This window comes from Pogona vitticeps, chromosome 5 (genome assembly GCF_051106095.1).
Source record: "Pogona vitticeps strain Pit_001003342236 chromosome 5, PviZW2.1, whole genome shotgun sequence".
Taxonomy (NCBI): Eukaryota; Metazoa; Chordata; class Lepidosauria; order Squamata; family Agamidae; genus Pogona; species Pogona vitticeps.
The window spans coordinates 86,221,961-86,244,203 of NC_135787.1; the positions used below are offsets into that span (position 1 = coordinate 86,221,961).

At 40.2% G+C, this 22,243-nt stretch overlaps 1 protein-coding gene and 1 long non-coding RNA gene across 9 annotated transcripts in view; one reads left to right on the top strand and one right to left on the bottom strand.

Moving 5' to 3' along the window:
* LOC110072267 (uncharacterized) overlaps nucleotides 1-10,713 on the bottom strand; it is a 48,378-nt gene extending 37,665 nt beyond the window's left edge. For all 3 annotated transcript variants that reach the window (XR_012087579.2, XR_012087578.2, XR_012087577.2), the window contains exon 1: nucleotides 8,800-10,713. This is a non-coding gene — a long non-coding RNA (uncharacterized LOC110072267). The remainder of the gene's footprint in view (nucleotides 1-8,799) is intronic.
* The window catches only part of KCNIP4 (potassium voltage-gated channel interacting protein 4), a 522,091-nt gene that overhangs the window by 101,590 nt on the left and 398,258 nt on the right, over nucleotides 1-22,243 (top strand). The window contains exon 1 of one of the 6 annotated variants that reach the window (XM_020780440.3): nucleotides 12,010-15,349. The exons of the other annotated variants lie outside the window; for them this stretch is intronic. Coding sequence (XP_020636099.1) covers nucleotides 15,262-15,349 — 88 coding nt within the window. The 5' untranslated portion in view covers nucleotides 12,010-15,261. Of the gene's footprint in view, nucleotides 1-12,009; nucleotides 15,350-22,243 lie in introns of those variants that run through there. 6 annotated transcript variants of the gene reach the window in all.

Below are 22,243 nucleotides of genomic sequence, written 5' to 3' on the forward strand. Positions count from 1 at the left end.
CTTTTTTGAGGGGGGCCTCAGAGGAAGGTTGCTGGACCTCCATGTGTGTATCTGTGTTATTGTGCATGCACGCGGGCACCTGTGGGGCTCCCCGCCCCGTTCTGTTTAATTTCACGGGTACTGATAGGGGCTTTTCTCCTTTGGCAAGGCGATTCTGTGAGGGTTTTTAAAATTTTATGTCGTGCTCTCCTCCCTGCCCCCGGCTAGGCGGTCGCCGGTGCTCCCTCCCTTCTCTGCTTCTTTGTCCTGCTGCTGCTGGTGGTGGTGGTAGTGAAGAAGGAGTCAGAGGGGGTCGTGGCCAGCGACAAGGGCTCACGTGCCTCTCCTCCTCCTCCTCCTCCTCAAAGCCCCAGCCAGGCTAAAGAAACTCCTGGGCGGCTTCCTTGGGCTCTTGCTCTGCTTGGCAGAAAATCTGATGCGGCCCAGCCTCACCCAGACTCTGCCTCCAGCGGCCCCCAGGTAAATTGAGTTTGAGAACCCTGTGTTAAACTGTCATCGTTGTTTAGTCGTTTAGTCATGTCCGACTCTTCGTGACCCCATGGACCAGAGCACGCCAGGCCCTCCTATCTTCCACTGCCTCCCGGAGTTGTATCAAATTCATGTTGGTTGCTTCGATGACACTGTCCAACCATCTGTTGGACTGTATTGTATTGTATTGTTAAACTGTATTGTATCGCTAAAATTTAAAGTGTAGATGCTCATTATGATAGTCCCTATGGCCAGGACTCTGAGCAGACTAAAAATGCTGGCAGTGGTCTTGATCCATATCAGTAAACAAATTCTAGCAAGTTTCATGTATCTAGAGTAAGCAGTTCTTTTGTAAAGCTAACAGTTCGTTGAAGTTTGTTCTGGACTAAGCCATACCAAAACAATTTATATTACAGCAGAATGTTTCACAACAATTGCTGCTGGGAAAATGCATTCTCCTGTAGGTACTGAGAGGATTATAGTCAAGCCCACAGGTAAAATGGAAGCCTCAAGGGAGAGGTAGATAGCATTGCCCCGAGAATCAAAATGTTTTAGTGCTTAATCTGTACAAACCCTGAGTTTTGAATAACTTGTTTTGTTAAAACCTATGTTTAGCCATCTTGAGTCCTATTTTTGAGAAGCAAGGTACATAATGCTTCCCATATGTATGAAAATACTGTCCATACTCCAAATCATCAGTAGCCAATGCCCATCCCATATATCTGTTGTTCTTACTTCTGATCTATATACAATGTCCCTGTGCTGTCAAAAAAATGATAGAAGAGGGCTTAATAGATTTCAGTTGCCCTGTAAAATTTAGACCTGTTGACTTGTGCCTGAGAAAAGTTGTTGGAAAGGAAGGGGCAAGATTGCCCACAAATTGAAAGACAATTGATGGGAACGAATGCATCCAAGATCAGAAAACAGGTTTTTTTCCCTGGTACCATGTTAATTAAGTGAAAACTGACAGCTGAACAAAAATGGTGGGGGAAAGAACAAGTTAAGTTTCTTTGAGAAAAGTTACTCCCTTTTAGAAGGTTCACAGTAACTAAGGAATACCCTCAAAAGGTCTGGAAAGGTGGATGATGGGTATAAAAATGGCATAGAAAATATAATTAGTTTGGCTTAACTTCTCTGAAAGTTAAGAAATTTATGCTTATTTGCTGTCTTGCTACTTAGTCGGTACTCTGCATATGCTCTGAAACTATGCTTTAATTCTTCTGGATTGTAAGTATTTGTTTATTTACAGTTGTGCCTCACTTTACGATTGCCCCGTATAACAATAAATCTGCTTAACGATGCCTTTTTTGCAATGGCAAAAGCGATTGCAAAATGATGCTTCCTATGGGCAAAATCCGCTGTGCGATGATCGGTTCCTTGCTTTGGGAACCGATTTTTCACATTACGACGACCAGCGAACAGTTGATCGTTGGGTTCCAAAATGGCCACCAGCTGAAGAAAATGGCCCCCACTGTTTTCTAGGACGGATTCCTCACTAGACAGGCACCGAAAATGGCCACCGTATGGAGGATCTTTGCTTGATGGTGAGTTTTTAGCCCATTGGAACGCATTAAATCCAAAGTGGAGGCCATCCGCCGTGACCTTTCTCCTTTTTTAAATACAATGGATCGAGCAGAGATGTCCAGCGCTCCGTCCTGCCCGGTTATTCTCGACTCCTTTCAGCCTGTAACACCAGATTTGGTAGGCAAGGCGCTTGATCGCTATCGGGCCACCACCTCTTCTCTCGACCCTTGCCCGGCCTGGCTAATCAAAGCAGCCAGGCCGGTAACAACTGAATGAGCCACTGCAATAATTAATGGGTCTCTCCAGGAGGGCAAGGTCCCTCTCACCCTCAAGGAGACACTCATTAGGCCCATTAGGAAGAAACCAAATTTGGCGGCGGACGAAATTGGCAATTATAGGCCCGTCGCCAATGTTTCCTTCCTCAGCAAAGTGGTTGAGAGGGTGGTGGCAGATCAGCTTCAGGCGCTCTTGGACGAAACCAATGCTCTGGACCCATTTCAGTCAGGCTTCAGGCCTGGTCGCACTGTTGGATGACCTGTTGAGGGAGGCCGATGGGGGCAACATGTCCTTGTTGGTCCTCCTCGACATCTCAGCTGCCTTTGATACCGTTGACCACGGTATCCTCCTGGGGAGGCTCTCTGAGTTGGGAGTCGGTGGCCTGGCACTTGCCTGGCTCCGCTCCTTCCTGGAGGACCGCCCCCAGAGAGTACAGCTTGGGGAGAGGGTCTCGGCCCCGTGGAATCTCAATTGTGGGGTTCCACAAGGGTCGATCATCTCCCCAATGCTGTTTAATATCTATATGAGGCCGCTGGGCGGGGTCATCGGGGGGTGTGGGGCATCGTGTCATCAGTACGCTGATGACACACAGCTCTACATCTCCTTTACACCGACTTCAGTGGATGCCGTCCGGTCCCTCCAGCGCTGCTTGGACACTGTACTGGAATGGATGCAGTCAAATGGATTGAGGCTGAACCCGGACAAGACGGAGGTCTTGAGGGTGGGCGGCCCTTCTGTCAGCGGCATAGGTGACTCCCTCTCCTTTGGAGGGACGACCCTTGCCGCAAAGAGTGAGGTCCGCAGCTTGGGAATACATCTGGACCCGGCGCTTACCATGGAAACCCAGGTGGCGTCTGTGGTCCGCTCTGCCTATTTTCACCTATGGCGGATTGCCCAGCTGCGACCATATCTTGATCAGGGGGCCCTCACTACTCTAGTCCATGCGCTAGTAATCTCGAGATTAGACCATTGTAATGCACTCTACGTGGGGCGGCCTTTGAGGCTGACGCGGAAACTTCAGATGGTCCAGAATGCAGCAGCCAGGCTCCTTAGTGGGGTGAGAAAACACCAGCATATCTCCCCCACCCTGGCTGCTTTGCACTGGTTGCCCATCCGTTTCCGCATTGACTTCAAAGTGCTAATGATCACTTATAAAGCCCTAAACGGTTTGGGACCTCAATATTTGGCAGATCGTCTTCTCCCACCCAGATCTACCCGGATCACCCGATATAGCCAGCAGGGGCGGCTGAGGGATCTGACGCCGAGAGAGGCCCGGAAGGAAAAAACTAGAAACCGGGCCTTCTCGGCGGTGGCCCCTCGGCTGTGGAATGCCCTCCCAACAGCAATTCGGCTGGCACCCTCGCCGGGCGTTTTTAAAAGCCAGTTAAAAACTTGGTTATTCAAGAAGGCCTTTCCTCCAGTCAATTAAGTTTCTCTCTCTCTCTCTCTCTCTCTCTCTCTCTTTTTGGTTCTTCCATCTTGGTAATCCTCTCTTTAAATTAATTGTTTTAAATTGAAATTTGTAATTTTATGATTTTATATATTTTTATACTGTTTTGTTTTATTTTGTAAGCCGCCCCGAGTAGACATGGTCTAGAGGGGCGGGGTAAAAATCAAATAAATAAATAAATAAATAAACCAGTTTTTTATGCATTTCAATGGGTTTTTTAATTTTCGCTTTACAATGTTTTCGCTCTACAGCGATTTTGCTGGAACGAATTAACATCGTTAAGCGATGCACCACTGTGTTTAAAATATTTTTACCACACCTTTGTCCTAAAAAAAGACCCAAGCTGACTTATACTGTTAAAAACAAAATATTAAACCTAAAAACTGTAAATTCAAATATTTAAAAGGAATTAAATAAACATATTAAAAATGTTAGGTAAAAGCATTATTAAAACATATTTACAAAGAACAAAAATGCAAACCATCCTGTTTTAAAATTTCTCTTAGATAGCCAGTCACTAAGGAAAAGCCTACCTGAAGAGAAAGGTCTTCACTTGTTTGCAGAAAGAAAGCCAAAATGATGCCAACCTGGCCTCCTGTGGGATAAAGTTCCAGAGTTTGGGAGCAGTGACAGAGAAACACTCTCATGGTCCCCACCAAACTCACCTGTGAGGGAGGTGGGACCAAGGAAAAAGCCCTCCCTGATGATTTTAACATCAGGCAGGCTCATAAAGGGAAACATGTTTTTTTGAGGTATAGAATGTCTCAATGCATAGAATATAATACAGAATTGCCAGTTTTTAAAACTTCTTTGGGAACTGTTATAGAATTGCCCTAGTCTTGCCTGTTTTTGAATATGTACTAGCCTCTCATTTTTATTGCTTTTTGAATTAAGTTTTGAAACTGCCTTGACCTTTATCTCTTTTTTGACTTTTTGCAACATCTTTATTAAATTTTTTTCCACATCATTCTGGTTGTGCTAAGAATAAAGGGCTTCTTGGTACTAAATCCTAAGGCACCTAATGGAGTCTTCATTTTTGTCTATTTTGATATTATAACTTCTTAAGGTTGGTGGGTGAGTCAAAGTGTGAAGCCTTGTGAGTTTTTGGTACCCCCTGGAGTCAGGTGGGTTGGAAGAGGATCAAATGGGAGGATTTTCCCCAGGCATCAGCACATTTCGCCCTGCCCCCAGAAATCACTCACACCAGGAAAGTCTGGACTATGTTCCTGAGTGGTTTGTGTGGACCTTTCTGTCCCAGCTATAACCTTGAGATATGCAGACCAAGGACAGATACTATGAGAAAGAGAATGCTTCCTTCAGGGAAAGGAAATGATTAGGAGAAAGAATCGTGTTACACATTTCCCCATAGTCACCTTAGGGTAGTCAGCAATTTATAGTCCTAAAATTATTGTTTGCTAAACAATGACTATGCAAAGTGACTTTGAAAGAAAATAATAAGATGATTTGGTGCAATGAAAAAATGCATGACTCTTTCACCAAACCCGTCAAGGTCCTCTCTGGTTTTAGGCAAGTGACTATTCCCTAAATCTGCTGTTCGCCACTTTGAGAGAGAAGAAAGAATACTGTACATTATCTCTATAAAAATTACTAGGATTATATATGTGAAGTGCTTTGAATCTTAAGCAAATGATGTGTACAATGAGCAAATACTTAAATCCATTTAAATACTTAAATCCATGTGTCACCAAATATTGGCTATACCAGACTGTCATCCAGTTTTGTACACAGTGACTTGGTGTAATTATCTCTGCTCTCAAATACATTTTAGTTGGCATGAACAGCTTCAGTTCATGTGGTGCATTAGGACACCCTGAGCACTTTGGCTTCTGCAGTAAGAATTTAACAGTACATGTTCAGTGCTTATGTGTGCAACATGAAAATTGCATTATGCCACTCTGTGTCCTGAAGCTTTACATGCCATTTCTGTATATTCCCTCATCATCATCCTCAAACTACTTACTATAGAAGGTCAGACCCTGAAGTTAATTTGTGTTGATGTCATAACTTTTCCGGTTGTTCAGGATATTTATTCAGACAACTGGGAGTGGGGAGTGAGATGGAGGCCTTTACACCAGCTGTTAGACTTGACTGTCTACACAGTATAATCTTACTCAGGCTGTAGTGTGGAAATGAATCTGTGGGTGAAATGAAGGATGAGAGAGTTGGGGTGGGAATCACTTTTGGAGCCAGTTGCAACACATATAGAAGCAATAAAGAATTTGTGGTGTTATTTTCTTTTCTGAATTCTGAAAACCTCACTCTTACTGTTGATATAATAATATGCTTCCAGCATGATACTTCAATTATGTTTGCATAATGTTCCATGTAGGCCTCCAGGGTTACATTTAAATTTGAACACTGTATAATCAAAATGGTTGTCGCCAGATGCCAGGCTCTGAAATGAATTGTATACTTTTGTTAGGCAACCAGATTACCAAATCCCCAATTATGATAGAGCATCTTAGACAGCAAACATTCATACTATATTATTCTGACAGAGTAGGTTGAGATGTTAAATATAGTTATGCAACTGAACAGTGGCAAGATTCAACTTAAAGAGTCATCAGTGGGAGAGAGGTTCTGTTCCTTCTCCTATTTGCAAAAACCTATTCACCTTTCATGCTAGTGGTGTCATGTTCCTGGGGGTTTCAAGAGACAAAGGTCCAGTAAGCCAGTCCAATATCAGAAGTCCAGAAGATGCAAAGCAGATACCAAAATGCCAAAGCCAAAACACAAACCATAGTCAGAAGTCAGAGTCCAAAGCCAAGGGTCCAGAAAACAAGGTCCAAGGTTTGCAAGAGCGTGGATGCAAGCCATAGTTTTGACCTGTTGCTTCCACAAGCTTCCAAGCCTCTGGGTGGAGATTTTATAGCAGCAGCAGTTATCTAAACACTTTATCCTGCTAAAACTCAGGGCTGGTCGACCTGGTGTTCCTATGGGAAGCATTAATGTGAGCCTTGGACCTTCATGTCATGAGTCCTTGCCAAAGCTTATCCCTCACTCTGGCTACTGGGGGAAGAGAATCTGGTAGTGATTCAGCTGTCTGTGATTCTGATTGCCCAGCATTTTCCTCAGCTTTAATTAACCCCTCAGATTCCAGATCTTATTCGGCTGAACTCATGACATGTAGCAGCCAACGACGTCGAGGGAGCTGTGGGGTGTGTGCATCAGCACTCCCCAAAGTTGGAGTGTAGTGTCAGGGATCAACTGGAGAAAATCAATGAATTTGGAAAAGTAGCAGGATTGAAGATAAACAAAGAAAAAACTAAAGTTATAATGAAAAACTTAACAGCCAAGCAAAAAAATCAACTTTCAGAGATCTACAAATAGTTAAAAAAATCTAGTACCTCGGAATATATTTAACTTCTAGATGTGTAACTATAAAAGAAGATAATTATATAAAACTACTTAAATAGATGTAGAAAAATGGAAAAACCTACAACTATCACTATTAGGAAGAATTGCAACAATCAAAATGAACATTTTGCCAAAGCTACTTTTTTTGTTTCAAACAGTGCCAGTGAAAATAGAGAAAGAAATACTTTGATGATCTAAACAAGGTGATATTAAAGATATATTTGGCAAGGGAAGAAAGCCAGAATCAAATTTAAAATGCTCCAAGAATCCAAGGAAAATGGAGGATTTGGTTTACCGGACTGGACCTTATATTATCAATCATCTGTTCTAATCTGGCTGAAAGAATGGATTAGCCTGAAAAACAAAAGACTTATATATTTAGAAGGACATGATCTACAGTTGGGTTGGCATGCCTTTTTATGGTATCAGAAAGCTAATGGTATTTCCAAAACCATTATATTAGAAACTCCCTGTATATAATATGGGGAAAAAATATAAAAGCGAATATGTACACAAAAATACCAGGATGGGTCTCACCCATAGAAGCATTTGTTCATCCCATCCTTTTGAATTTTGAAATTTTTTTGACTTATACAGATATCTTAGACATAGATAGGAGATTAAAGCCAAAACAAGATCTTATAGACCAGGGATTAGATGCATCGTGGTGGTCCATAATGCAAATGCAATCAAGATATGAAAGGAATTTAAAAGTGTATGATTTTTATAAAGAACAGAAAACATTTGACCAAACAGTGTTAACATCAGATGATAAATTAATTAGGAAAATATATAAATTTCTTTTAAACTGGAAAATGGAGGACAGACAGGTCAAAGAAATGATGTTCAATGGGCAAAAATTTTGAATACAATATTGACTTTGAAAAATGGCAAGAACTGTGGTCTAGAAACTATAAGATGACAATGGCAACATCTTATAAAGAGAATTTATATAAAATGTTTTATAGATGGCATTTACCTTCCGACAGATTGGCTAAGATGTATTCTAATAGGTCAAGTAAATGCTAGAAATCTCATAAAAAACTGGAACTTACTATCACCTCTGGTGTGTCAGCAAAGTCAATTTCCTAAGAAATTGCTCAGCCATGGGCAGAGAGGTTCCAAAGTAAATCGCTCCTTTACCAGGCAAACAGGGTCCGTAAATTTTGCCTTAGGGTAGCTAAAATTTACTCTGGCACCAAGTCTGACCGATTTCATTGAGAACCAAGCCACATATGTGAGTACCAGGGAATTCCATCCTTCTAGCACTCATAAATCAGTTGGACCCCAATTGGTAGCGTTAAGTATACGTGGCCTTGTAAAATGCATCAATTTAGATAAGCCATTTATTTATAACAGCTTGTGTCTATTCAAGAAGCTAACTTCCAGATCTTAAGCATATTTACTTTTATTAGAAAAATATAGTTCTATGAGAAATCAGTTTAAGCAAAGCATAGCAAAGCATATTTACATATTTCCAATCCCATCCCCATTGATAGGAGATAGAATTCCTCTGAAACAACGAAAATAATAAAAATCTAGCTAACAAAAAGAAGGGGGGGTGCGGACCTCCCCTCCGGCTTCAGGAAAAAATACATCTTAAAACAAACTACAAGTCCTAGTGTCCATCATCAAAACAACATTCCATCAGGCTTCTGGAAAATCCAAAGTAAACTTTCTCAATAGGAAAAACTTAGGCTTACTGTCCTTGGAATTAGATAGTCCATGCCGAGTCCTGTATGTTGGCATCCATCTTCCATCTCCCTCGTGGTGGAATCTCTTCCTTTCTTGTTCCCATGAGGCTCAGGGAAAGTTGTTTAGTCTAAGGCCCCCTCTATACTAGTCAGGTTGCCCTAGTTACGAGACAAGGCCACGCTGGACGGTACAGAGGTACAGCTAGGAATCAACTTTGGAAATTTCCACTCTCAACTCACACACAGAAACCAAGATAAATTCATTTTAGCTAACTTTGTGATTAGAAATCCCATCAATAAATCATTTTATGAACTTTCATAACCAAGCTTATCACATGGTGGACTTGTGAAAAAGCAAAAAATAAATAAATAAATAAATAAATAAAAGGAACAAAATACATACATGGCTTGTTAAAATAATCAAAAAGCATGTAGATTTTAGGCCAGAGCTCTTTCTGTTAGGTATAATACCAGAAAGTGTTGATAAACAAAATATATATTTAATACTGTATATTTTAACAACCGCGAGGATTATATTTGCACAGTACTGGAAAAATGAAGAAGCACCTACAGATCAAGAAATAATCAAAAAGATATTGGACTGTGCCGAAATGGATAGACTAACACTGAAAATCAAGGGAAAGGAAGATACAAAATATTATCAAACATGGGACTTCTGTCAATGGTTAGAAGGACGTTGTATAGATTAGGAGCATAATGTGTATACTAGTTGTTTTAACAAATGATTATAAGCGGTACCCAGGTGGCACGATGTTAAATCAGCATGGATGGATTTTATAAATTATAATGATAATAAAAAGAAAAATTTTTAAAACAGAAACAGGTTTTGTTATCAAATAGCATAGACCAGATCTATCCTGAAGTTAAGCACTTTTAAACATCATTCATTTCATTCTGAGAGTTAAAGAAAACACTATTACTATAATGAATGGGGTAGTTGAAAATGCATAGTTTTGGCTTAAGCTTAGTTAGTTAGTTAGGCATCCTTCAGTCTCGAAAGACTATGGTACCGTGCTCTGTATGGAGGACTTGGAACAGCGTCTAGTGTGGCTGAGGAGGCCAATTCGATGCTTGTGTTATTTGCTAACAAAGACTATTCCTCATAAATTGAAGTTGGTGGAGATCTGAGGACATACAGTTCCCCATAGATTTTTAGCAGTGCCCCCCCCATTTTATAGCATTACATTAACTACACATTTCATTCATTCTGTTCTGTTAGACTTACATTGGTTTTCTGACTTCTGCAATAATGCATTACAAAACTCTATCTGACTTTCATTGACTTGCCTGGACTTCATATTGTGCTTCTTCCTTGAAGGGTTGGTACTGTTTATTCCCTTTAGGGAAATCATTTCTTTCTCAGAAACATTCAGTTACTTCTTATCCACTCCCTCTGACTACAACTGCTACCTTAAAAAAATCTAAATCTTGTTCTCTGGGGTATATTTATAACATTCTCCAATCCGGCATTCTTTGGCATCTTATATCCCTTTTTGTAAATAATAGATGAGGATATTAAAAGAGCTAATTTGGTTCTGGTCCATCAACTGAACTGCCATTTGTCATTTTTTTCCCTTTGCTATTTTTAGTTCTGATAGTTCTTAAGAATCAAATTGTAACTAGAAGGTGAGCATAGATCTTTAGATGAGAGCCTGTGAAACAGTTACCACATAGAAGAAGAGATTTGAATCTCTCAGCTGCTCATTGTGGGAGAAAAACTGAGAAAGAAAACCCCCTCTTTTCTCCTTACAGTGAGATTTCTTTGCATGAGATTTTCCCCCCCTTGCAAGACATTTGTGGATATTTTCTAGTCATTTTTCCCCTGGAAGAAATGCCAGACTGTGCATAATGTTATGCATGTCCACTCAGAAGTAAGTCTATATTGAGTTTCAAATTATTTACTCTCCTGTTAGTTTCTGTAGGATTGTAGCCTCAATGTTATCTGTGATTGTTGGTAGTTAGACACTTTAGCAGAAGGTTTTATTACCACAGGGCAAATGCTAACAAAGAAATTCTGCTTGAAACCTGTTTGGAGGTTCATCCTGTGCCAAACTTATGATTTATTTCTCAAAATATAGTTTTTCATTTGTTGCTTGTTGTCCTCTGCAGGAAGTTGACAAATTCAGCACAATTTCAGTGACCTTTTTGGGGGGTGAGTCCCACACAAGAAAGATACTATACAATTCTTCATCGGAATTGTAACAATCCTTAGCAACTTGGAGTTTCTTTTGTTCCCTTTAGCTAAATCCTGTGCAGATGTAATAAATCTGTGCAGCTTAGCATTTCATCTACGCGGTAAAAATGGCCATGAAACTTCCCAAAAACTCTTGTAAGGTTTCCTGTGAAATTTCTCAGTTTGGGAAGGGAAGACGTAATCTTGCACAGAGAAGGCTTGCTGTGAAGGAAGGGAAATAGTGATCCCAGCACCATCTTGTCTTCTTTCTGGGAGCACAAGGCTGCCAGATTCTCATACTTGGAGTTGGGGACATTTTTTAAATGGCTAATCAGATGGCTGGCCAGATGCGTCTTGCAGCAATTGCCACCATTCCTCTAGGATTTACATCCTGCATTTCCCTGATGCACATGACATGAGTGTAGTTTGTTTAGGCCAGTGGTTCTTAACCTTTTTGAAAGTAACGCCCCCTTGAGCCATTGAGGAAGTTATCATTGCCCCCCTCCCCACGGTGATCATTTATTTATTTATTTATTTATTTATTTATTTATTTATTTATTTATTTATTTATTTATTTATTTATTTATTTATTTATTTAAGACAGTTAAATCCAATGACCCCTGAAAACAAAATTAAATTCCAAGAAAATGAAATGCCCCCCCAAAAGTAACATTTAATGATTTAGTTGCAAGTGAATTTTAAGACGCAAAAAGAAATATAAAAAGGGCATAAAAACAAATGCAGGAACTAAAAATTTCAAGACAAAAAGTCTGAAACTAAATTTAAATTGGAGGAAAATATATATTCATGCACACTGTAAAAAGGCTGCAGCCATCTTCACAGGTTTGGCTTGCTCCAGCGCCCCCCTACTGCCCCCTTCTGCTCCAGCGCCCCCACGCCGCCCCTTTTCGTTCCACCGCCCCCCTGAAAAATGAAATCGCCCCCTGGGGGGCATTATTGCCCACGTTAAGAACCACTGGTTTAGGCCATACACTCCTGCTGGGGATTGTAGAAAGCTCCCCTTCAGCTTAAGGATGTGTAGAAAAATAGAATAATAAATTAGTTCTTCTCCAATCTGTCAGGAGTGGGTTTTCCCTAGCATGATTTCTCACTACATATGCGAGAGCAGATCAACAAACACTTTTAAAAATCAGAGTTCCTGCATTTTTTGCAAAATGTCTAATATTTTGTGGGTTTGTGAAGCAAAGCATGTCCATGCGCATAGAGAGAGCAAATATAAAAAGATCAGCCAAAACCACAGACACAACCCACCTGACAACTCATGGAACAAAGCAGCAGTTTCTGTAGTTTCGTTATGCAATTTGCCCAATTTGTGCAAGGATCGTTCTTGCACATTCAAAACTCTGATCAAAACCTGCAGAAAAATATTTCCTCATTCTCATGCCCAGGAACAAGACTATTTATTTTCCACATATATTCATATTCAGTGACCTGAAAAAACATGCAAGGTATAGGGGCATTTCCAAAACTTACTATGCAATATGCTTTATTTAAATTATATCCTGCCTTCCTCTCAACTCTTAAGGCGATCATCTCATCATAGAGTTCTGCACTATGGTGGATTTTATTGTATTTATATTTAAATTATAAGAGTAAATCTAATTATGTTGATATACGCATATGCTTAAGTTAGCATATGCAATTTAAAGTGAAACATTTTCTCTTTTTTGTTGACCCTAGGTTAAACTTCTGATTGGCATTCCAAGTGATGACTGTCACTTGGGCATTCACAAGCAGGGTTCAGTCCATATGTATTCCCAAGCTAAGAATCTGGTCCTTTCTGAGGACTGTAACCTCATGCGAAAGCCAACTGATCCCCTTAATTCTAATTATTGCTATCTTTGCCTTACCTGGATGAAGTTTATTCTTCCTGATCCAGTCCATCAGGCTCACAGACAAATACTGTATCACTTCAACTGGTTTCTGACTTAAGTAAAAGTGGAGGGCCTACATTGAGTGGAACTGGAATCACAAAATTATATGACTGTTGTAAAGTAAAACAGGAATTCAAAAGTTATTCACTGTGAAGCAGAACAGAATCACAGAGAATCATGTTTTCTTTCTTTCCATTTTAAATAATGGGTTCATTCTCTGGGCATCACCTGACATCCTTACTGCAAACCATCTCCTTGCTGGTTCTCCACTGTACTTCTACATCTCAGTCTACCAAAAAAGCAAACGAACTAAAAAAAACAAAAACAAAACCAACCTACATTACCTTACAAACTTTGCATGGATTTTGCCACCTAACTTCTGCCTCTATTGTGGTATATTTCTCTTTGTGACTTTTGGCCCTCGAATCTATTATAGTCGTGCCCCGCTTAACGATTACCCCATATAACGACGAATCCACTTCATGACGATGTTTAGATGGGGTTTTTTCGCTTAGCAATGATCGGTTCCCTGCTTCAGGAACCGATTCTTCGCATTATGACGATCAAAACAGCTGATCATCGGGTTTTCAAAATGGCCACCGGCTGCTCAAAATGGCTCCCTGCTGTGTTTTTGGACGGATTCCTCGCTTTACAGGCACCGAAAATGGCCGCCCCTATGGAGGATCTTCGCTGGACGGTGAGTTATTCAGCCCATTGGAACGCATTGAACAGTTTTCAATGCATTTCAATGGGCTTTTTTATTTTGCTTTATGACATTTTCGCTCTACAGTGATTTCGTTGAACCAATTAACATCATCAAGCGAGGCACCACTGTATATTCAGCTGCTCAAAGTTCTCCTGCTCTTATAGGTGATTGTACTACTTGGTTGCCACTTTAACCTTTAACTTCTCTGGAACATGTATGTCGTGCCGTTTCTTTCTGTTTTCAAGCCCACCTCAAAGAAATCTAACACTTCTGTGTCAGGTGTTAACATTGCTTTATCCAGAGTTAAGGAACCAGTGGCCCTGTAGATGTTGATTGACTACAACCCCCATCACACTTGCCCATTGAATAAGCTATCTGAGCATATGGGAATGGTAGTCTGTCATATGGAGGATAAGAGCTTCTCTACTCCTCCCTTGTTCTTTATTCCAGACTGGAGCAAAGCCTAAACATGTGTGATTTTAAAAAAGTGTTGTAGCAAGTCTCCTCTGCTCTGTCCATTTATCTTGTTGTGTTGCTTGTCTCTCTGTTGCATCTCATTTATAAATTGTCCAGAAAAATTGCTTGCTGTGGGAGAGGGGAGTGCACACATACGCATGAACACATTAATTTGTAATATACGTTTACCTCCATGTACATTGAGAGACCTTAACAAATTATAAGGAATATATCTAATTGTATTTCTAAATTACTCTACTATGAAATCTGAGCTTGCTAATACTGTTTGGCATCCCATTTACAGTAGATGTAATGGAGATATTTTTCTTTCACAGTGTAAGGGGTATGTATCTTTACTTACTGGATGATCCCTGCAAGTGTTTTCCTGGGTCCTGGTATGTCACTAACTCTTCCTCAATAAAAACTTCTTTCACCTTTGGAGTATAATGTGGGCTTTGACTCTCTCCTTTGGGGATTGTGGAATTTGGCTCTGTTGCACCCTTTATCCAAACTGCAAGATTTTGCTCTGTCATTTATGTTTATGCTGTTGCTGTTCTGTGACCTTGATTGTTTTTTTTGTATCTCCATCAGGTGAGATTTTTTGAAATGGACAGATATGTATTCTCTTACTATGACAGAGCAGCTAGTGATTATAGCACAGCTATTTTTCCCCAGTAAATTCTCTAGCACATTCATTTTAACTCCCCTACTCCATTCTTTGCAAAACAGAATTCAAATAGAGTACCCTGCTCTCTCTTCTCCACCAGCTTACATGCTGATTCATTGATGAGGACGAATTCCTGTGTGTAGAGTTAGGCTCGCAGGCCCCGCCTCCAACTGAATGGTCTGTGAGGTTGCAGCAGTGTCTGCTCAGGAGGCTGCTGAGGAAAGTGAACCTACAACCCGTGGGATGACAAGGGTTCATCATACCAGACAGAGTTCCAGGGGGACCTGACTGTGACCACCCTGTTCAGCCACCCCCCTTGCCAGTTCAGTATTTTATTTGCATTCTTATTTCTTCACCTCCTTTGCTCCTTTAAAGGAATATCCTCCCCCCCCCCCCCGAACAAATCCAGAGGAGTTTATCTGGCTTTAAAAAGGCAGCCTCTGAAACGGCAGACACTGATAAAAACTGGGACAGAAGTTCTCTGCCAGAAACTGTTGACTTTTATTAGCAAAAGTGATCTGGCTGTCCTCAGAGGAACATCTTATTGCATAAGATGAGCGGATGTCGAAAACGGTGTAAACGTGAAATACTGAAATTCGCCCAGTATCTTCTCAGGCTAATCACAGGTTCTCTCCATACAGGTAACAGCTATTTGTTTTGGGGTCCCTCCTCCTTATCATAGAAACAGAGTAGTAACATTGTAGCCAGCTTTATTTCACGGTATTTACTTCAATTGCTCTGTTTTGTGTTAATCTTAATTCAGTGAACTGGAAAAGATTCAGTGTACAAGAAATGTGGAAGAACAGTAATTTGTTAGATTATGATAGCATTTGTGGTTGTATTCAAATCAGAACATTGCTGTTCAATATGCTTGCATGCTTACGTTTTGTTCAGAGAGGAGTGTGCTGAAAAATGTTGCCCATTATGCTTCCGTCTGTTGTCTGACTTGGAACGGGGGACTTTAATGTATGAACGATGTTCATGTTATCTTAGTTGGCAAGCGGAGCTGCTCTTGAAATATAAATCAGCTGCTGGTTGTTAGCATGACATTAAAATTCTATCAGGGAGAGTTTTGAAAAGACTGGGTTTCAGAATATTTGAAGTCTGTGAGATTTCTGTAATCTCTTTGCTAAGAGTCCTTGACATTGGCATCTTGTAAGGGACAGGTGGATATTTGTGTGTGCACACACTTGTGCTGATTAATGTCTGCTCAAAGGTAGATGACAATAACTGTGTGAAATCCTCAAATGACTTAAAATTCCTTAGTTTTGTGCAAGAGGCCAGCTGTCCTTCAAAATAACACTTACAAAAATATTTATATTTTGCCCATTTGGATATAGATGCAGTAAAGATTTTTAGTGAGGTGACAAATAACCTACTTTGCATAACATGAAATGGTGTATGCCAGCTGATGCTAAAACATAAACTGATTTTTTAAAAACAATGTTAGCCTCTTGTTGAAAATATCAGTGTGACCCATGTGTGTAAAAGAGTGCAATTCAATTGTGCATACCATTTTTGTATATTTATTGTGTATTCACATGTGTGCTTTAATGAAAAAGATGAGTCTGAGTCAAAATGGAATAGGTGTGTACTTGCTGAGATGCAAAATTTTCTTGAAAGTTCTTGGATCTTCAAATCAGGTTTTCACATGTATTTTACTATTGAAATGAAATACTTCATCCTATTTTGTATATGTAGAATGAACACTCAGTTAATATTATATGTATCTTTTGCTACTTGTTTTTATATTGATTTTTGACACTTCTAGTTTGTAGTACAGATATTTTTAGGAAAAAAATGTTTATAGAATGATTTCACTACAAGCACTAGTTAAATTTGCGTCATTCCTGGAGATAAAATATCCATCTAGAGCATTGTTAGCCATACAGAGATTGTACTTTGTGGCATACATTCTTAGTTGTTTCTCAAATGCACATTTTCTCATGTTCATTTGGTATATAATAAAATACCAATATGCCATCAAGATGAAATTAGATTTCTGGTGATCCATCTCATTTTTTCCCATAGGTAAAAAGTTACCAGAAATGGTTTTCCTGATCCTTTTTCTGGGGTTGCTCTGGACCTGTGCAGCTTGCCCAAGGCTTCACAGGCTGGCTGTTCTCCCAGAAGGAATTTATCTCCAAACTCCAGTTAAGTGCTTCAAGCCACCTAGCTGTACAGTACTATTATGAGTTGTACATCACAAGCTGAATATGAGCCACTAGCACAACACGGATGCAAAAAAAAAAAAAAAAAAAAAAAAAAAAGGCAAATTCTATTTTAGGCTACATTGATAGGAGTAGAGTCTCTAAATCCCATGAAGTGCTAGTTCCGTTCTATTCAGCACTGGTTAGGCTCATCTAGAGTACTGTGTCCAGTTCAGGACCCTGCATTTTGAGAGAAGAATGCTGACAATATGGAACAAGTTCAGAGGAGAATAATGAGAATGATTAGGGGAATGGAAATCAAGCCCTATGAGGAAAGACTACAAGAACTAGGAATGTATAGATTTGAGAAAAGAAGACTGAGGGCAGATAAGATAGCACTTTTCAAATACTAGAAAGACTGTCATACAGAGAAAGGGCAGGATCTGTTCTCAGTCACCCCAGAGCATAGGACATGTAATGATAGGGTCAAGTTACAGGAGGCCAGATGTCGCTTGAATATCAGGAAAAACTTCCTAACAGAGTACTGCAACAATGGAACTAACTACCTTAGTTCTCATTTCACCTGCGAGCAAGGTTATGCTCAAAATCCTACAAGGTAGGCTTCAGCAGTATGTGGACCGAGAACTCCCGGAAGTACAAGCTGGATTTCGAAGGGGCAAAAGAACTAGAGACCAAATTGCTAACATGCGCTGGATTATGGAGAAAGCCAGAGAATTCCTGAAAAACATCTTCTTCTGCTTCATTGACTACACAAAAGCCTTTGACTGTGTTGACCACAGCAAACCTTGGCAAGTCTTTAAAGAAATGGGTGTGCCTGACCACCTTATCTGTCTCCTGAGAAATCTATATGTGGGACAGGAAGCAACAGTTAGAACTGTATATGGTACAGCTGATTGGTTCAAAATTGGGAAAGGAGTATGACAAGGCTGTGTATTGTCTCCCTGCTTATTTAACTTATATGCAGAATACATCATGCGAAAGGCAGGACTGGATGAATCCCAAGCCAGAACTAAGATTGCTGGGAGAAATATCAACAACCTCAGATATGAAGATGATACCACTCTGATGGCAGAAAATGAGGAGGAATTCAAGAACCTTGTAATGAGGGCAAAAGAGGAGAGTGCAAAAATGGTCTGAAGCTCAACATCCAAAAAACTAAGATAATGGCCACTGGTCCCATCACCTCCTAGCAAAGAGAAGGGGAAGATATGGAGGCAGTGACAGATTTCACTTTCTTGGGCTCCATGATCACTGCAGATGGTGACAGCAGCCACGAAATTAAAAGATGCCTGCTTCTTGGGAGGAAAGTGATGACAAACCTAGACAGCACCTTAAAAAGCAGAGAGATCACCTTGCTGACAAAGGTCCACATAGTCAAAACTATGGTTTTTCCAGTAGCAATCTATGGAAATGAGAGCTGGACTATCAAGAAGGCTGACCACCAAAGAAGTGATGCTTTTGAATTGTGGTGCGGGAGGAGACTGCTGAGAGTCCCTTGCACAGAGAACAAACCTATCTATTTTGAAAATCAATGCTGAGTGCTCACTGGAAGGACAGATCCTGTGGCTGAGGCTCCAATACTTTGGCCATCTGATGAGAAGAGAAGACTTCCTGGAAAAGACTCTGATGTTGGGAAAGTGTGAGGGCAAGAGGAGAAGGGGACAACAGAGGACGAGATGGTTGGACAGTGTCATCGAAGCTACCAACATGAATTTGATCAAATTCTGGGAGGCAGTGGAAGACAGGGGGGCTGGTGTGCTCTGGTCCATGGGGTCATGAAGAGTCTGACACGACTTAACGACTAAACAACAACAATCTTAGAAGGTGTAAGCACTCCAACGCTGGAAGTGTTCAAGAGAAAATTAGACAACCATCTGTCAGATGTACTTTCAATTGGATTCCTGAACTGAGCAGTGGGTCGGACTTGATGACCTTATAGGTCCTTTCCAACTAAATTATTCTATGATGTCATGGCTGGAAACTGAAGAATTGCTGAAATTGTGTGAGATCCTTCTGGTGTCCAGGGCAACCTTCTAGGCTTTTAGATTTCTTCTACATTCCCCAATCTAGAAGGCTTTACAAGCTTTTAGTCAGTCTTATATTTTGCCATGCTGACAGGTAGTTAAGCTTTGCCACCTATAGCCTTACTCCCCTTCAGGACTTAGTTTCATGTTTCCTGTTCTTTTTTTCCCTTCATCCCAATGGTTATTTAAACTGCCCCTATCCAAGCAGGGCACAGTGGACAAGGACTTGATAATTAACAAAATGAAGGTTGAAATGACATTGATAGCAATGGACAAGAACTGAGCATGACTTTACTCAGCTACTGACTGAACGAACTTAGTTTTGCTCAGATTCTGAGCTTTGTTTTCAAGAGGGTTGATTGGAATGAGAAAGGAGGATCCACTTTGCACACATAGGACATAATATGAAGGTATCCATCCCAGACCTGCACAACCTATATCTGCCAGCCTATCACTGTTTAGAAAGTCTGAGAGAGTTGGCATGGTGTAACAGCTAAAACACTGAACTTATTCTGGAGAGACCTAAGAACAAATCCTGGCTCAGAGATGAAATTTGCCAAGTGACCTCTTAGACTGTATAAGGTCAGAGAAAGAACTGTATGTACTTTCTTGAGCTCCTTTGAGAGAGAGCAGGTTAAAAATGTAACCAATAATATAAATGAAATTGCTTCAAGCAGCAAAACCAAATTCTGTCAGAAAATCATACTGGTGTCTAAAAATGCTGTGATTCAAAGCTTTTTTGAAGCTCACAATGTATCAGCTTCTTACCTGTACATTTACTTCTTGTCTATTGGCTAAAGCAGTGGTTCTTAACCTTTTTGAAAGAAACGCCCCCTTGAGCCATTGAGGAAGTTATCATCGCCCCCCCTCCTCGCGGTGATGATATCTTTCTTTCTTTCTTTCTTTCTTTCTTTCTTTCTTTCTTTCTTTCTTTCTTTCTTTCTTTCTTTCTTTCTTTCTTTATTTATTTATTTATTTATTTATTTATTTATTTATTTATTTATTTAAGACAGTTAAATCCAATGACCCCTGAAAACAAAATTAAATTCCAAGAAAATGAAATGCCCCCCCAAAAGTAACATTTAATGATTTAGTTGCAAGTGAATTTTAAGACGCAAAAAGAAATATAAAAAGGGCATAAAAACAAATGCAGGAACTAAAAATTTCAAGACAAAAAGTCTGAAACTAAATTTAAATTGGAGGAAAATATATATTCATGCACACTGTAAAAAGGCTGCAGCCATCTTCACAGGTTTGGCTTGCTCCAGCGCCCCCCTACTGCCCCCTTCTGCTCCAGCGCCCCCACGCCGCCCCTTTTCGTTCCACCGCCCCCCTGAAAAATGAAATCGCCCACTGGGGGGCATTATCGCCCATGTTAAGAACCACTGGGCTAAAGTGTCTTTTTCAAGTATATACTTTTCCAATTGTTGACATTTTAAGATGTGCACATTGTACTGAAAGATTCCGGTAATTGTCACATATGTGTGAATTTATGATGCAAGGTGCATTTCCTCCTGCACCCATGGCAAAAACAGTACTTCTACCAAGACTGTCAGACCAAACAATGGGACTTGGCTCAAAACAGAGCAACTGCTATGAACTGTTCCTAAATGGACTCTTGCAGATTAAAAAGTGAGGATAGAAAAGAATAATGTGCAATGTGTGTATAATCAATGTTAAAACTCAGGGCTCAGTCCTTATCTGATAAGCTTCCGCTGAAAACTCTTTTATGAGCCCACATCTAGATACTTCAGTAATTAGGGAAGGATCACTTTATCATTGTTAACATGTGCAGTCCTGTTTCGGGGGGGGGGGACCAGATATGGTGCACATAAGAAACAATCCAGTCATAGCTAAGAATCTTTGAAGCCTATTGACTTTAGCTCAGGAGATTTAAATATATGCTTAACTCTTCTATTCAAATCAATAGAATGTCAACATATGTCACAGCTTTAGATAAATTGTGCCCATAATATACAGTCTGCAAATAAATGGTGAATCTTATATTAGGAAGATGTGAGCACATTTTGACAAAAGCTAGTGTTGATGCCTGCCTAGAACCCCAGTAGAAATGGTTTTGCCTACCACAGATACAGCTTCCAAGAGAGAAGGAAGCTTTGTGGCAATGTGTGATGGATTTGTAGGACAGAGAGTGGCTTGAAACGGAAGCTGAGAACTGGAAGCAGGCTTATACAGTAGAGAACCAATTCAAGTGAAGAGGCAGAAGGGTCATTTTAAAAATTCATGCATTACTGTGTTTGTGGTGAGTTCCCATTCACTTCAGTGGGTCAGAAAATGTCCATGGTGAGTATAGTGACATTGTACACCTTCCCTTCAGGTGTTACTTTGATACCAGTAGACACTTGGAAGAGAGTGGAGACTTTGGCAGCCCACTCCCCAGTATTTGTGCATACAGTTTGTGCAGAAATGCTTGTGAGCACCTCCTTTGAGACTTCTTGATTAACACACAAGTGTTGGGAACAACTTGTAATAAGACTACTTCACCTTTTGAGTCTTATGCAGGGATGCAGCAAGTCTGCTTTTGCTACAAACTTCTGCCACTTCCTTAACCTCAGAATCCCTTTAAAAGAATTTTTTTCTACAGTAATAATTATTATACAATTAGAAAGTAATCTGAACAACAGCTTAAAGTACTTTTTAATAACACTAGTTAGCCTTACTCTCTTTAAAAAATATTAACAAAAGAGGCTATATAAAATAAAAAATCTGGGGTAAATAGCTATAAGTTTTACAGGTACTCGTAATTATTCTCATTTATATTTTTGTTTTTTTAAAAAAACTAAGAAACTTAATGACATAGAGAAAGAAAGATAATTCTCTACCAAAAAAAGGGACTGCAAACTGCTTATGCTCACCAGGTAAAACTATTAAATTGGCTTTAACTGGCTTCTACCTGGTGAGTAGACCAAATTCTAACCCCAACCTTCTGACAGAGGCTGTAATGTGCCTCTGTTGCCTTTTCCCTAGCTCCACAGCCAGAAAGGAATTTTATGTTTAAAAAATAGTCCGGGGGGGGGGAGTAATGGCCAAGTAATTGTCAAACCTTTGTATGAAGAACCCATTGGAAAATTCCAGCCGTGCTGCCAGAGATGAGGCTTGGGACCCTACAGGGGTCGTTTGCAGTGTTCATTTGAACTCACCTCAAGCAGACTTGGCATTGACATTTGCCATGAATGTTTGGGACTCTTATTTACATTTTTTTTCTGCTTTATCTATATCAGTGGCTCTTAACCTTTGTTACTCAGGTGTTTTTGAACTGCAACTCCTAGAAACCTCAGCCAGCAGAGCTGATGGTGAAGGCTTCTGGGAGTTGCAGTCC